We start from the raw sequence: 17,622 nt of genomic DNA, 5'->3' as shown, positions 1-17,622 counted from the left end.
CGCTGCTGCTGCTGCTGTTGTTTCTCTCTCATTTATTTTGTGCCTGCTGTTTTAGCCAGTTATCCTTTTTGTGCCGTTCATTCGTATTTTGAGCTCTCGCTCTTTTCTGATTCGATTTTTCCCATCTCGCACACACACACACATGTGTTTTTGCTCTCTCTCAACGGCAGCATCCCTCTCACCCACACAATTAAATGCGAGAGAGAGAGACAAATTACACTCAGCTGTAGTCGCCGACGCCGCCTTTGTCTCTTATTTTCCATTTTTCATTTTTAATGTTAAGGAAATTCGCAACAAAAAGGAAAAAGAGAGATGGAGAGAGAGAGAGGAAGAGAGAGAAGAAAAGGCAGACAAAATGTGTCTGCCAGATGATGTGCATTTTGGCATTTTGTATCTTTCAGATACTCTTTTAGTTAGCAAACAATTCGAGGCCTTTGTTTCTCTCTCTCTCTCTTTCTGTCTGTCTGTCTGTCTGTCTCTGTCTGTGTGTGTCTTTCTGAACCGATTCAATGAAAGTTTTGGTCCCTATTTTGTTTCCCTTCTCTTCCTCCCTGCAAATTACTACCTTCACCACGTTCCTCTAAATGGCGCGTGGCTTTTTTTTTACACTTCTCCTCATCCTTCTCATATCCTTTTTGCTGCTGCGTTCATCTCTTGTGTGTTTTGTGTCGCGCGTTTGCGCTGTTTTTTGCAGCCGTCCCCCGCACCAACAGAGCCCCCTGCCACCCTCCCTTATGACCAACCAATTTGACTCTTCAGTTTCTATTTTGCGCATTTCGCTTTTGCCCGCAGATTCTTTGTTTCTGTTTCTGTTGCTGTGTTTTCATTGTAAAAATATCCTTCAAATCCTGTGAGAAGCCACCCCTAAGGCAGCAGCAGCAGCAACAACAATTTGTTTAAAACATTTGTCGCTCTTTCTCAGTCTCTCTCTCGCTCTATCTCTCTGTCGCGCGTTGTGTGTAAAAATGCGGAAAAAAATATATATTGTTTATTTATTATAATTTTGTTCTGGTTCTGTTCTTTTTTTTATATTTTTTTTTTGTAGCAGTAGCAAACAATTTTTGCTAACAGTGTAAAAAAAAAATCAACACAAGAAAAATAAGCATCAAATAATTTAAACAATTTTTGTGCCAAAATAAAGAAAAGCTAAAATATATATACCCATATATATATATTATACATATAATAATTATCTAGATCAAACAACAAAAAGTTACAAAATTAACAAAACAAAAAGATTTGCGTGGAAGGAGGCGAGAACAAGTCAAATATAAACCCAAAGCAAAGCAAAACATAAAAAAAGGACAGCCTAGACACGTAATTTGCGACGCCAGTGTAAACATAAAAAGCCGTCAAACTGTGGGGCTCCGGGGCATTTTTTCTTCCTCCGCAAGGAATGTATTATCCGGTAAGAATCGTCCACCAAAACGAAGGACACTCGAACAGAGAACAAAATGCAACGCAGTTCAATTAGCTGTCAACTCTTTTTCATTTGTTGCTAACTTGTCCAACAAGGCATCGAGATAAACGTGTTTGTTTCAAATCTTTTAAATATCTGAATTGCATTCTTCAACAAATATTGCAAATTCGTTTCAAAATATGATTTCCATTACATGTTTTTCGTGGAATTTTTCTAAAGTTTTTTAAAGTACAGTTGCGAATCTTGAAATAAAAAATGTGTGCGCAAACATTTGAAACATTTACATTGTACTTAATTATCTAATTTCTAAAAGTCGAACTATGAATTTCTGCTAGTTGACCATAATTTAAGTCCTTATTAGAGATTTTTTATTTAATTGTTCCAGTTGTCTTAGTTAGGGGTCCAAAGAGATAAGCATCCGTCTTCCTTGATTACTTTTGAAACTAAATCTTTGTAAAATGTTTTAAATTAAAACGCATATCCGTTTTTGAATAATAGCTTGGACGAACCATTTGTGCAAAGACCATAAGATATGAGGGCTGATCTTTGTATTAAACATATATCCAATATGGATATAGGATATGGATATAGGATATGATGTATATCCTACGATTATATAAACGTCTTTTCAACAAACGCGGTCGAACATTTTAAGCATTTTCTAACTGTTCATGCAAAATGGAATGTATTAAAATGAAACTAATGTCCATGGGCGCCCTCTATCTCACTATATGTCTCACTCTCAGTTCCATGGTCGTTTTGTGGCATAGTAACCGAATTTCGCATTCGATGGTGCTCTTCCGCCAAATAAAGTTGGAATTATCCACGTTGAAAGTTGTTAAAAGTGATCCGAGAAAATTCCATTCGAGAAATTTCCATTTCCTATTGCAGGGGAGAGTGGAGCTAATCGGCGCGTGGGGCAACCCGGGTTATCTTGAAGTATAACAGCACAATCCGAAAAGTGATAAGTGACCTAAGATCTCATTTTGATAGACTATATTTGGATAATAAACCTAGACGTGTCCACTTCATAGTATCTGGGAATTTGTTATTTTTTTCGCCAAGAAATAGTTTTAAAAACATTAATTAAGTTTTGAATTTTGATCGATGTTAACTAAGACAGGTTCGACATGTATTAACTTATGGTGTGTAATTAGTTTATTAAAAAAAATTCACACAGTTTTAAAATTTTTAGTTCAAAATGCTAAAACTAAGTGTGGGGCAAAATGGCGCACTAGTAGAAATTTAAATAGGGCGTTTTATCATCATAACTATATTTGAATAAAAGTCCGATATATAAACTTGTTATTGGTAAAAACAGTACATGCGCCAGAATCAGACGGATCAGAATACTATATCATATACATAGCTGCCATACAAACGATGAAACTTACAGTCATAAATGAAAGTCTAAACCAATTAATATTGTTGGTGGTACAAGAAGTTTTTTATAAAAAAAAATTTTTTAGCATCTAATTGTAAGACTACAATTAAGATTAGAAAAAAAGCGTTTATAAATTGAAAGTAAATTGTACAATAATTAATAATTTAGTTAATAAATTGATCGATTTCCAAAGTGTTGAGTGTTCTCGAAAATTCTTTGCCATTTTCGAATGGTGTGCATTAAATGTCTCGTTAATAAAACAGGAAATGATGTTGGATAGAGAAATGACTTTGCATTTTTTGAGATTTTTTTCTTTTTTTGGAATTCCGAGGCAGAAGAAAATTTTGTTGCATAGTGGCGCGAGCCAAATAACACGCTTTCCATCAGTTTCACTCTCTCTTTCGCCTGTTTTTGTCTCTGTCTCACTCTGTGCGGTGTTTGTTTGTTTGTTGCTGTTGTTTACCTATTTACATAGACAACAACAAATAATGTCAAAATGTTGTCTATAAACACACACACACACACACACACTATATGCATGTGCCCCAAACACCACTCAGACATATTTGTTGTTGACTTTTGCCGCTTCTTTTTCTCCCATGTTTGGTTTTGTTTTTTTTTGTTGTTGTTTTTTCTTCTGTTTTCTGACAATGCGCGTAAATTGTTTACTTGGTCTACAGCAAATTATAACCCGAATGGCAAAGAATCGCTATGAGTCGTTTGACTTTTTGGTAATTTGATAGCCAAAATGCGGGTTGAATTTATATTTGCGGTTGATTTTGATTTTCTGATTCTTCTTTTATCGCAAGTTCTTTAGTCAAGTTGTTTTTCGTCTGTCTGTTGGGTCTTGTCTTCTTTTCTTTTGGATTTTTTGGGTTCTCATCAAAAGTTATATAATTATAATGAGCAAATTTATTGCCTTATCATCTGATACCAAAGAAGAAGAAAAAGTGAAACACAACTGATGCCTTTCCCACGTATTTTATACAAGTTGAAAATAAATCATTTTCAGTATTATTTTTTTTTTTTTTAATAATTTTATATATGTAGTAGATATGCGCATAATTATCATGTTAAAATTGTATCTAATTTCGTTATTTTCTCTCTCTCGTTTCAGGTATGTTTTTCTGCTGACTGATTCACATGCAAATTAAAAATTGGTTGACTTTATTAGTAAAAAAAAAACATATACATATATCAATTTTTGATTGATAAGTTACTTAATTCGAACAGACAGACGTTCAGCAATGGATTAAACGGAAGAACCAAGTGAGCTTTTGAACTTTTGTCAAAATGTTCTTATCTTTATCTTTCTGTCGTCATGATTGCCATCCAATTGGCATTTGCTTATGTGTGTGTGCGCGTGTGTGTGTTTTATTTGAACTATGTATGTCTTTTCCGGTGCAGCTGGCAAAAATTTCCACACAAAACTTATCAATGAATTTTGTAGATAATTCGATTTCTTGCTGGGAATGCATAACAAGCGATGAGACAAGGAGGCAGTTTCCATTTGATTTATAAATAAATATTTCAAATAATAAATAAATAAATGTTTAAGGGCATAGACACATAAGAGTGGGGGGATACCTAAAATTCATACATTTATGTACATATATGTAAAATGTAATCACGACAATTAAAGCTAGATGCTGTGCTATCCGAAGGTCCTTCTAGTGCCATTTTGCTAATTTTATTCAGGAAAGTGATTTGGAGACCGAAAACTGACGTCCGACACTCTCATGCACTATTCCCGGCCTTGTGGCACGAAACCTGGAATTCGATTGGCCAATCCCTTGTAGTCTGTCTTTTCAGTTTGAAGTTATTTTGGTGTTTTGATTAGTAAATCTTTGGTAAGGTGATGGCATGGATGCTGTTCGTCGCAAGCTTTCAAGCTGTCATTCTCCGACCATCATTCTGGTAAAACTTTAAATTAAACCATGCCCTGTATTTCCTAGAACCCAATTGCGTTGCCTTAAGACTAGTCACTCCACATAAGTTTGATTTGAAGCAGCAGTTGCGGACAAAACTCTACATACAACCATGTTTTTCCATTTTTCTGGTAAACAGCATTGAAAGTTAAAGAAATAGTTATTGACAAAAAACATAAGAAGTAGCTTGACAAAAGTGTACATACGCCGCAATCCTTCCTTTTAATGCAATAAAAATGCAAGGAAATGAAATAAAATTCTTGATTTTTTTGACAAATAGCTGGATTTTACATCTAAGTAAGTCCTAAGAGTTTTTTAAATCGTAATTAATTTCGGCGAAAATTGGATAGTATGTTATCGATTATGGGTATCCTTACAAAAGTCATTCAAAAACCAAAACGAGTCGATAGAACATGATGAAACACATCGCGTTATGTTCCTTACGGAATAGAGATACATATATGTACATACAGTTCATTGCCATATCCTGGCTTATAACACGTCAGTAGACATTAACAAAGCTATCTCAATGTGAAACATCAAAATTTATTATAAATACTAACTCTGTTTTTTAGGTTATATGTATGTCTTTTTCGGGATATTCGATGTGAGCAATCGATTACCAATATGATCAGCGATATTCAAATACTCAAGTTCTACCAACACATCTATAAAAAGTTCATAATAACAACAAGAAATGTAAAGTAAAAGTAGATTTGCAGCATGAGTCTAATAATAAGGCAAGGGACTGTGTATAGTAATATTTTCAATGATCTGCAAAGTTTTCTCACTGATAACTGCGGTCCAGAACAACAAAAGGTCATAAATTTATTATAAATTGTAAATTATGATATACATATATACATATTTATTAAATCAAAAAGGCATTTTAGTTTGCGGTCTTCTCCTATTAAATTTCAATCCAAAATTGATTATGTAAAAAAAGTAGAGGAAAGAAAATAAAATAATTTTGAATTAATTTGTGTTGGAGGTGTTATTGAAAACTCAGTACTATGTAGAGCCATTACCTAATCTATGTTTAATCTGTATTTTTTGATTTTTGTCTTATCTGTATGTGTAGTACAGACTCAGAATTTGTTTTTTTTTTAGTCGACATTCTGCATCCACATTTTGTCGTCACATTTTCGATGACAATTACTTACCGACTATAAATTTGTTAATCTCTGAAATGTCGCCGAGGCGGCATAGTCAGTCGATTGTTCAATATTGTTGTCAATATTTTCTGAGACTGCGTTTTAGTTTGCCCGCAACAATTTCCAAATGTCATTCTAATTAATTGCAATTAAAAGTTTTTTTTCCCTCGATGCGACGCGTTGCAGTAATAACTAAAAATTTTATATACACAAATATGTGAAAAATATGAAAGAGCAGAGGGATAGAGAGAAAAAAAGGCAAAAACTGCGTTGCATTAAATGAAATCTTCCTGTTTTGAGGGGTGCAGAGAGAGAGAGGGGACTTCAATTGAAAAATTGTATATAAATTGCATAAACTACAACTGGCATAATTTGTTGGTAGTGATGAGTGGAGGCTAACAAAGCGATTGAGAGAGAGAGCGTGCGGCGGTGTAGGTTGAAGAGGAGGAGAAAGGGGTAGACTTCATTGTGCGTGCGCACTTAACCGCAAAGTTGGCAAATGTTTTCTATATATATCCCTCTAGCCATATGTTAAAAAGTATAAAGACCCTATACATATAGAGTTATATACTAAATAGGTCTATATATGTACATACAAGCGCAGCAATGAGATCGCGCAAGGATCGAGTGAACAAGAAAGAGTATTAAATCCATTCGAATAGTCATCGGTTCGAATGCCTCGTTAAGTTAGTTTGTGTTAGGTTATTACTATTCCGTTTGCTTTAGATTTTCATATAATATTTATGTGGTTTTTATGATCTCTATTAATTATGTTTACGCCGTAAAACTTGGATATTTGCTTCAAATTTGAATATCATTTTCTTGTGTTGTTTTGTTACCCCAGGAAAAAGTAAATATCATTGGATAGTACTTACTTTCACTCAATTAGCTTTTAAATCAATTTCATTTTTATTTTCGAATACACAAACACACACACGTATACAGACACAAAACAGAATGATGAAAACAGATGCTTTTAAGAGTCTTACTTTTTTTTTATTTACATTTTTCATTACCTAAAGTGGTCATCAATTTTGGTTGGTTTGATGATGAAAAAAAGTATATAATGTAAAAAAAAAAACGAGAAGATATTCTGTCATGATGCAAAACAATTTTTCAATATTCAATATTTGATATGATTGATTGATGGCGGAGGACTGACGGAGGGAAGGAAGGAAGGAAGGGAGAATGGATAAGACGATATGTCTATATCATTCTGCATCTCATCTACGCTACTTACTTTTCCACTCATTTATTGAGAGACTCTTTTTCTTAGGAGAGTATAGTATATGACACAATTTATTTCAATTAAAGTTGATTTATACAAAATTGGCGGCGGTCCCCACCTCTCCGCCTTTCCCCCTGCAGCCAACACTCCTCTAAAACCCAACCCAACTTGATTGATGAAATTCACAAAAAAAAAACAAAAAAATAAATAAAAATAAAACAAATTAGAGCAGTAGCCAAATGAATAAAAAAAAAATAAAAAACAAAAATACAATCCCTCGCGGATTGAAAAAAATATAAAGATTTGGCAAACTGATATTGATAAATGATGGAAATAAAAAGAAAGAAATACGTAATACATAGGTATATATATATATATATATATATATATATATATATATATATATAGCAATATAATATATAAATACCTATGTGTATGTACAAACATATATACATACATTAAAAACCCAAAATACTTAAAGCTGATAAGAATTTATATTTTCCCCCCTTTTTCTGCAATTGCCGCCCGTCCCAGCCCCTCACATGTAATCCGCTTACTTTATTGGCTTTTGCCGCATGGGCGTAGCAAAAATTCATCTCATGTTTTAGTCTGCAATATATGGTTCAAGTCTCAAATTTTAGTTTATGCAATTAACTTTATTAATTTTTTTTTTATACAAAATGTTGTTTTTATTTACATCAAATACAATACAGTGCAGCGTTAGTTTAGAGGTTTAGAGGGTTTAAAAATAAAGCTTAAATAAAACATTCTAATCAAACATCTGTATGCCTCAGTCTCTAAGGTACTGTTATCAAATATAGAATACAAACATATGTATGTATATAGTAGATTTATATTGCTTGAAAGTAAAGAGCACAGTGAAGGATTCAAAAGACAGGAAGTGATGAGTTGACGTCATTTAAAGCATGTGTAAGCGGTGTTTAGTGCAACTTCTATTAGATGCATAGGATAAAAAGTTTTGTAATCCGATGTGAGGCAAGGAATATTTCACATTTTCTAATAGATTGCATAAAGGAAATAGGATGCCAAAGATAAGTCTTCTCTTAGGTATTAACCAAAGCTTAATAAAATAATAAAAAATGTGAATATAAAAGAAGGGCTAAATATTAAGTTAAAAATCTTTATACATATCGAAATGTACGAAAAGCTTGAAGATAATTTGCAATAATTGGCCCAAAAATCAGATTTGAAATACATTTTCTCTTGAAATTTGCAGCATTATCCTGTTTTAGCCTGCGAATCCTGTTTAAACCACAATTAGGTGCTTAATTCTCACCTTTTGTTTAATGATTTACACACATTTGTTAGGTCTTTTACCTTTTGTTTTGCTGTTTAAGGTCCTTAAACCTTTATATTTTACCAGGATGAACCGTTACCAACTTTTAGCTTGGGGTAAAACTCATATTGAATTCAATTTTGGCCAAGAACCTTTTCATTTTCTTTGGTAATTTCCTTTTAAATCGAACAGAGAATGTTGATTACGCCCGTGAGTTTTTTAAAATGCATTTTGTGTTTATCTTTTTTTTTTTAAATTAAATTCGCATTAATTTTAGTTGGCGATGAAAGGTTTTTGGTCGTTCGTTTGGTTTGGTTGTTTGGTCGCTTACCCGGTTTTTAGTCTGTCTGTGTGTGTGTGTCCAAATCAAATTAACCAAGACAAGTAGAGATATATTTATGGCTAACTGACAAGTTCACAGCTTGCCAGAAACCAAAAACAAAGATAAACAAAAAATACAAAATAAATATACATACACACAAAAAAAACCCAACCTACGGCAATGTGAACGACCGATGCCGGTTAAAAAATTGACTGACTTTTTGTTGTTGTTGTTGTTGGTATTGCCGTAAATCGTTTAAGCCGAGTTTCATGCAAATGATTCGGTTCAACACTAATCGCAGGTGTCAGTCACACGAATCGAAATGCCGTCGCGTCGTTTGCTGGCAATTAGCAAGAGCTTCGCACGCCTAAACGGTGAGTCAGACACTCGACTAAGAGAGTCACTTCATTCAGTCAGTCAGTCAGTCAGTTGGTCTCACTGTCATTGCACTGAGAAACGTCAGCGGCGACACAGAACTGAATTGAGAAAAACAAAAAAAAAGTAACTGTAACAGGTTTGATTATGTCTTCCCCTCACCACTGCCTATAACGTTTTTTTCTTCTTTGCCTATTGCCCGTACATTTGTAGTGCATTGCGAGTAACGGTAACTGTAGCAATAGCTCAATGTGCCCCAATCCTTCTTGCATACTTTAAGCAAGTTAAAGGGTATATTGTACATACATACGAGGGTGGTCCAATAAGTACTTAGCCTACAAAAAACGAAAATTTTGGAGAAGTGATAAATAAGTTTTCTCGAGGTCTGAAAAATAGACCTCCGTGGCGGCGATGACTTCCTCATTGGCCCGGAGAGTGCTTTTTTCAACTTTGGAAAGAAAGAAGTCGCAAACGCGGCACTCATCGCGGCGACAGCTTTCCCATGCCCAAAATTTCAAGCAGGATATAACCCATGCGGTCTTTTGACCGTTATCCTTCGTGGTAGTACCTTTCGCGTCACCTGGGCGTGGCTCATCAAAAACCGACAGGCGACCACGTTGAAATTCGTTGAACCAATTTTTGATGGTCGCTATCAAAGGAGAAGAGTCAGCGTACACAACATCACCCGCTCTTTGATTTCACTTTGCCATTTTCTCTTCCAAAAGCAAGAAACGAATCACCGACAGATATTGCTCTTTTTCCACTTTTCTAAAATCTGTCTACACTTTCGCCTTTACACGGAGTCAAAACAAAACCACAAATTCGTTTCGACTGAAATTTTAAGGTTAGTTGTCTAGAAGAAGGTTCTACACGATAATTCTTGCGATAGTGATGCCATTGGGCGGTAAGGCTAAGTACGTATCGGACCACCCTCGCAAAATCAAACGGCAAGTAAGAGTAAGAAAAAAGGAAAACAAAGCAATTGTTTAAATTGTTATTTTCCATTAATTGAAGCCCTTTTTATTTTGACTGGGATAATTTTGGCAATGCTTAGGTCTATTGAGAGAGACGAAGAGGCGGAGATGGAGTCCAAAAATATAATATAATACAATTAATGTTTGAAATGGTTTAAATGGAAAAAAAAACTGTTTGCTGGGTGTCACAAAGTCGCTAACCAAAACGAAGAGCTGACTCTGCCGCCGCCTCTGGGGCAATGTTGCAACGCCCACTCAACCAACACACACACACACACACACACACACACACACACACACACACACACACACACACACACACACACACACATTTGTCGACAAATTTTGAGTTTATTTTTTATTATTATGATTTTATTTTTATTTATGCGGCCGGCATTTGTTTTTTTTTTTTTCGGTCTGTATTTTTTTATATTCTTCCGTTTTTTGTTGTATTATTTAAACTTATTTGAATTTCTTTTTAGCTGCCGCTGGTGGCGGCTCTCTAGCACATTGTCAACATTTGTTGTTATTTTTGTTGGACTACTAAAATTTACATTTTATTAGCTTGTCATAAACGAGATTTCATTGTTTATACCATATAGTATACAAAAAGCCATATATATATTTTTGTATATATATATATATAGAATACTATATACGCTGTTGTTCCGTTTTTGTGTTATTGTGTAACCGTAATGTCAATTCAAATACATTTTCTAAGATTAAGTGAGCTTTTGTTGCTGCATTCATTGAGATTGCTTAATTGATGTTGTCACATTTATTAAAGAATTTACATAATATAATTTACTATACATATTCGTGTATTTGCCACATTCTTTGTTTATGTGAGTGTGTCTGTGTGTGCGTGTGTGTGTGGTTAGTCTAAACGAAAACCAAGTCTGGTCAATGAAAACAAAAAACGCAGAAACATGATTCAAAGATCGTAATCTGTTTCGCTTCACCATTTGCTTGGGCCTTTTTGACTGCCTTCGTTGGCCGGAAATTGCAACATCTGAGATTACTGGGTAGATGCTAAAAACCATCAACCTCCATCTAGAGTCTAGACAATAGATATGACAATTAAATATAGTCATTGGTATGATATTAGATTTTGCAAAGATCAGTAAAAGTAACTCGTAAACTCTTTTGTTTGCTTCTACTTCTTGCATTTTATAAATTATTCTATAAATACCAGCGATGTATATTTGTCTTTGTCTGCGTTTTTTGCTTTATAATGAGCTCTTTTCGTTTTCAGTTTATTCTATTTCTGGCCATGATCATTTTTTTTTCTACAAACTCATTGTTACAGCTTAGTCATGTCATAGTCAACCGGAAGAATGTGTATACATACTTGTTAGTTAGATTCTGATGTTTATTTATGGATTGATTCATTAATTCAACAATAACTTTTTAATATATATCTATGTATTAATATTAATTGAAAACTATGCGTAATATATGCAAATTCAATTAATCAACATTGAACATAGAATATAATTACTACGCGATTCGATACTCATCTCCTTAACCCTCCCTCCTTTTTTGTAGTTATTTGCCCCAAAATGTGCTGCATATTTACACGTTTTTTTATTCTACCCATAAATTCTCTCGAATAAAAGGCGTTTTAGCGTCATATTTTAGGTATACCCTTTGTTTAAAAAAATATGTGGCAAAATTGTTTTGTATACATATGTATATATTTTGTGTTCAGTTTAAACTCTTGCTAAATAAAGTTTTAGATAATTTTAATAATATTGAGAATGACTTGTCGTTTGCCAATAAAAACTCTGACATCATATTCAGCATGAAGCTGATAACCTTTGACCTTTACGACTAAGTATCTAAACGTATATGATAATTATACGATTAGAGGATAAACTAGGATCTAGTGTGAGATAGAAAGCAACTTCCATTTTGGCCAAAAAGCTTCTCCTTATTATATAGGTTGGTTAATAACACGACATTTTATATAGGTAAATATATATTTGTGATCTACATTTATGTGTTATTGGATACATAAGAAAGGTGATGCGTCTTTCAAAGAGATTTATTATTATTTATCGATTTTCGCGATATTTTTTTGTACTGCAAAAAGATATGGCAAAGGATATCTCCATGGCGATGTGGTGTCCTCCTACGTTTTGTTTTTATACCATGCACCCACATGGTGAAATGGTATATTAAAGTCGACAAAATGATGCAACCCCATAAAAGGATATTCTTTGATCAGCATCAACAGCGGAGATGATCTGGCCATGTCCGTCCGTCTGTATGAACACCTAGATCTCGGCAACTACAAGAGACAGAGCCACAAAATTTGATATGTAGACTTGTGTAGTTTGTATAGTGATCGAGTTTTTTTCAAATTTCTGCCACGATACCCGCAATTTAGGTAATACCGATTTTCCCAAAGACTACCACTTCCGCCTCCATGATTTAGAAAAAACCGATTGGCTTTCGCAATTTTTTGCCTATCGAAATCAAATTGAGTACACTAATTAGTCTTACTAATTTCCAGAACTAGAACTAGAAACATGCAAAATATACAGATGACAGTGATAGATGATAGCGGTACTAGTGCACGTGTGTGTAAAGGAATGAGCGAGATAGCATATGCTAGGAGTCACGTAAAAAGAATTTTATACGTTAATTTGGTTATCAAAATCTAAAATATTTGTTTACTTGGTGCATGGTATAACCGAAGTCGGCGAGATGACTTACTTACTTCATTGTTTTTGTTTTTTTTTTTGTTATGTTTAATGGCGCCTCTGGGTAGATTTGTGCGCTGCGTTTTGTGTCGATGAATTTAATTTATTGCCTAGTTAAAATGTGCAAATTTGCTGCCGTTTGGTGTTGCTTGGTATTATATGCTGAGGGGAAAATTGTGTTTCTATTATATTTATTGTTGCCAATTAGCATAACGATAGACGGACCGACCGACAGACAGACAGAATGTCTACAATAACAACAACAACAACAACAACAGCAACGGCAATCAGAATCAACAACAAGGTAAACAGGCAGGCAGCCGGGCAACTAACTTGCATTGCATTGAAAAGATAAATTGAAGAAGATGCACTTGGCTGCCGATTGCCAGCCATTGCCTTTTGTTTCTGCCATTGTTTTGTGCGAATGGGTTGACCATAATGGCACCAACAATAACAACAACAACAACACCTCTGACATCATCAACAGCAGCCGGAGATGTACACAGAAAACCTGATCAACTCTGACCTTTACAACTCTCGCTTATCATCTGACCTTCGGAGTCGTCTGTCTTCTCCCTTTATGGATTTCTATATACCCAGTAAGCATTTATAGTATTCGACTAGAAAATAGATCTGAAATAGTTATTTTCTACCTGCCAAAAGGTAAAAGTGCTTAAAGACATAGGCGACAACTTTTGTCTGTGTCCTTTTAATTGATATATTTTTGTTGTCTTCTCTTTAAATTTTTTTAATCAGTTTTAATCTCCTCGTGGGTATCTTAATGTCGTTGTCCTCCATTTGTTTAATTATTGCAAATGGAATAATATATTGAAAAACAAGTTGAATCAAAGGGGCAATTGATAGCCTCATAAAATATATATTTCAAAAATGCAATAATCTTTAAATGAAAAAGAATTGAAAATAAAATTTTTAATAGCTCAGTTTTCAAGGTGACTTTACTTTACCCAGCCACTTCATCTCATTCTCTATCTCTTTCTCCCTCGCTCCCTCCTTTTCTCTCTATCTAGAAGTAATTGCATTTCAAATTTGAGCTATTTTTAACCAAGAATATGCAATATAATAAACATGTTTGAATATTTGGCTTTTTGGTCTCAAAATAAAAATTCCAATCTGAAAATTGTTTTGATTTATTTAATCGCCAAATGATTTAAATATAATATATGTTTCTCGCTCGCTCTTTCTCTCTCTTACTGCCCTATTGATTTAGATACCAAACATTTTCATGTTTAAAATGTGCAAGGCTAAACTAATTACAGTGAATGCTCTTGTGGGCGAACAGGAAAACTTTTTTACGGGCCATTGCGATGCCTTCAACAATCACGTCAGAAAAGACTTAAGAGAAAAGTTAGCTATATAACAAAAGACACCAAAACAACGATAGAACTAAAAGTTTCGCTAAACAGCAATCGAAAATCGGTGCATTCGATAGTATTCAATTGACATTTGAACGAATTTTACTGTTAATATTTGTAAAGTTTCCTTTTGGGTTTGGCTCAAAAAAGTGCAGAAATACAAATTATTATGACACCTCTTGATCAGGTGTCTCCTTTAAAATAAAGCTTAAAATCAAAATTAATGGAAAGGGCTTTTTACAGTTTATTTAACACGTATCTGAATTTTAATGTGTGTTTTTTTTTTGTTTTTTTTTAGAGGTTTTCTCTCTTATCTCTTTTGTTGTCCCCATTGCCAATGATGCTTAAAGTTGACTTTAATGGCAATTTGTTTATACGCTTATTTATTTATTTACTTGGTGTTGGCCGTCTTTTTTTGTTTAAATTGTTTACTTGTGTATTTACTTATTAACTTAATTTTTATTTTTTTCTGACGTATTTGTTGTTAGCCTTCAACGCGGCAGGCAGCACGATTCGTTTTGTTGTTGTTGTTTTTCGTCTGACATAATTGCAATTTTGGAATTGAATGAAATAATTTATATATTGTAAATAAAGTACATATGTATAAGTATGTACGTATTCAATTATTTAGCAATATTTTAAATACATTGCCTAAAAAAGGAAAAGGGTTTAATGTTCGTTGAATATTCCGCTCGAAAGGTGTGTTAATTGAGCTCTTCTCATTAAGGCCACCAGCAAATGGCAATAGGAAAATCGGAATGAGAAAAGGGATCCAAAATCTCATTTCATACCAATCACGAACGTAGTCGAAATGTTGGTTTTTTTTTTTGGTTTTTTTATTCTCTCTACCGTTCATTTTCCATTAATTCCGTTTGATTAGAAGGAAACGAAGATGAATCTCTGAGTGTTTCCTGTCGTCGTTCCTCTTGCCATTCCACGGTTCGACCATTCTACGGTTCTTCTTCTTCTTCTTGTCCTGCCAAAATAGACAATTTCCTTTTCTTATTAAATGTTATTTGTATTTCACTCACAGACTGAATGCTTTGCACGCCTTTGCCCGCTGCCTGCATGCCCCTTGACTATTTATTTGTTTTAGCTCTAGCTGCCTCTCTCCATCCAACAACGCTGTCTCTGTGTCTCGTTTGCCCAGCAAAACATCATCCAATTACACAGCGGGCCGCACCCGGGACACGTGTGCAGCATCTGTTACAGTTTTGTGGCTCTCGGTCTTGAAATCAGAATCGATAAGCCCAACAAAAAAGGAAAAAAAAAAACAGAGCGAAACGTAAAGTGAGGCCGGTCGTCGTTTCGTTTGTCCCGTCGCGTTGTCCGTTTAACAACGCTGTGTGAAGTTTGGCAACCAAGTCGTTACATCTAATTGTATATAGTCTTCTAACATTTTGCTATAACTACTGCTATATACCCTATCTTCAGTCGATGCAGTTTGAAATAGATTCTGGATCAGTATCTACAATATTTTAATGATCTAACCATGTAGAACTATCAGAAAGAGGCTGAGAGAGTGAGAATTGGAGAAAGAGAGAAATAGAGTTTCTGTCTCGTATAGGGCATCTCCAGCATTTGATGTTTTTTTTTTTTTTATACTTTTAACAAATCAAATTGCCAGTCCCACGATCATGATGATGAAAAGAATTGGTAAAGCAAAGGCATTGGAGGGTGAACTGACCCTTCAAGCCCCTCCCCTTCATGGCCCCTTTTTTTGTTGGGGTCAGGGTCGTCATCATAGTCAAACGTTTCAGCGAAGAATAATAGCATAAAGAGGGAGAGAGAGATTGAGAGGGAGAAAAAAAACTCATACATATTATATTTTGTACCTCGTTTTCTATAAAAAAAGCAAACATTTCACATGCGTATGTGAATGTGTGTGTTTGTGTTTGTGTGTGTGGGAGCAACAGCCAACCCCAGAAGCTAGAGCCCAACCAGCCCCAGCATCCGCATCAGGCATTGTGACATTTAAGAGGCTCACGAGAGCCGCCACCAACGCCATCGTCGTCATCCCTTACCCCCTGGACGAGAATGTGTTGAGCTAAAAACAAAACACACGCACAGAAGCTGCGACCCTCTGCTCCAACCTCTTCAACCCACCCAGCCATGGCAACCCAAGCCAACCCACCCATAGCGATTCCCAAAGCAACCCTCAGGGCATGAGCCAACAAAAGGTGTGAGGAGGCGGCGGGCAAGTCGTCGCTTCTTTGCTCTGCTGCTGCACTGTGTGTGGCCTCTCAAAGGACGAGCTGAGCTCTACGTGTGAGTTAGTGGAGTGTGTGTGTGTATGTGTGTTCTCTCAAGTGTAGCATACTTTGTGGCGTTGGTGGCACTGCTTAAAATAATTAAAAATCAATATTTAAACTATGCAACAAAGCCTACAAGCACAGGAGAAAAAAAGAGCGACAACCGCACAATCCAGAAACTTCATTTAAAAGCAAAAGTTGTTCAAAACGATATAAAATGCAAAACAAAAAAAAAATGTACAACTTTAACCTTTAACCAAACAACTTAATAAACAAATTCTAGATAAATATCAGCCTAGATTTGCACCTTCATAGTTAATGTCAAGAAGAAAGGGAGAAGGGTGGGCGTGTCGCTCGCTTTATAAGTCATGGGAGATAAAAACTTTGCTGGCCCTATCAAACGCCCTTCATCTCATTGTTTATGGCCAAAATGTTGAGAGACTGATAAGAATTTTTTGTTTGTTTCTTTACCATTTATTTAACATTTGCATATTTTTGGAAAATTTAATTAGACCTTTGGCGTATCGCAACTTTAAATAATGAATTAAATAGCGCTCGAGATTTAATTTCAATTCATTTGGAAATGTTATTGATAAATTTTCGTTGTTTTGGCCAAAAAGTCTGGCTGGATGGTAAAAAGTATTGGCAAAGTCTTTTGGGGTCATAAATATTGGTGAATAAATATCAAGCCATATAAATAATGGTTGCGCACAAAACTTGACTCTCCAGGTAAGCGGGCCGGGGCAAATAGGATGAAAGTGCCAAAAGCCAAATGTGAATAAATCACAGAAATATATATATGTTTTATATATGTGTGTACATACATATATAAAATTAAATACTTATAAGTCACATTTGTGTGCAACAGCAGCAGCAGAAGAAGAGAGGAAATATGGCAAGATGATTTTTGGCAAGTCGCAATTGATTTATTAACCTAGAGTAAATTGTGATATGAATTTTATGCAAATTTTGACAGGCTTTCAGTGAGGCGTGTGTTGGGTGTGTGTGGGTGTGGATGTATGCGTGTATTCCAAATTGAATTGCAATTGTATGATGAAGAAGGAGCTAAGGCAGATGGAAGTTAAAATATACATATAGACATATATGTATATTCTTTTGTAGGGTATTAAGCAAAGCCAAAAAAATAAAACCCTTTCGAGTGTAAAATGTATAAGTATATTAACTAACTATTGATACAAGATACATT

The 17,622-nt window shown here is 34.7% G+C and overlaps 1 protein-coding gene across 14 annotated transcripts in view; it reads left to right on the top strand.

The window, feature by feature from the left end:
• The first annotated feature begins 1,194 nt into the window (after nt 1-1,194).
• The window catches only part of LOC6646383 (homeotic protein female sterile), a 102,247-nt gene continuing 85,819 nt past the window's right edge, over nt 1,195-17,622 (top strand). For all 14 annotated transcript variants that reach the window (XM_047011952.1, XM_047011951.1, XM_047011949.1 and 11 more), the window contains exon 1: nt 1,195-1,408. In XM_047011952.1, coding sequence (XP_046867908.1) covers nt 1,397-1,408 — 12 coding nt within the window. In that variant the 5' untranslated portion in view covers nt 1,195-1,396. The remainder of the gene's footprint in view (nt 1,409-17,622) is intronic.

The sequence above is a fragment of the Drosophila willistoni genome (genome assembly GCF_018902025.1).
Source record: "Drosophila willistoni isolate 14030-0811.24 chromosome XR unlocalized genomic scaffold, UCI_dwil_1.1 Seg143, whole genome shotgun sequence".
In the NCBI taxonomy this organism is placed as follows: Eukaryota; Metazoa; Arthropoda; class Insecta; order Diptera; family Drosophilidae; genus Drosophila; species Drosophila willistoni.
This window is presented reverse-complemented; position numbering and strand designations above follow the sequence as displayed.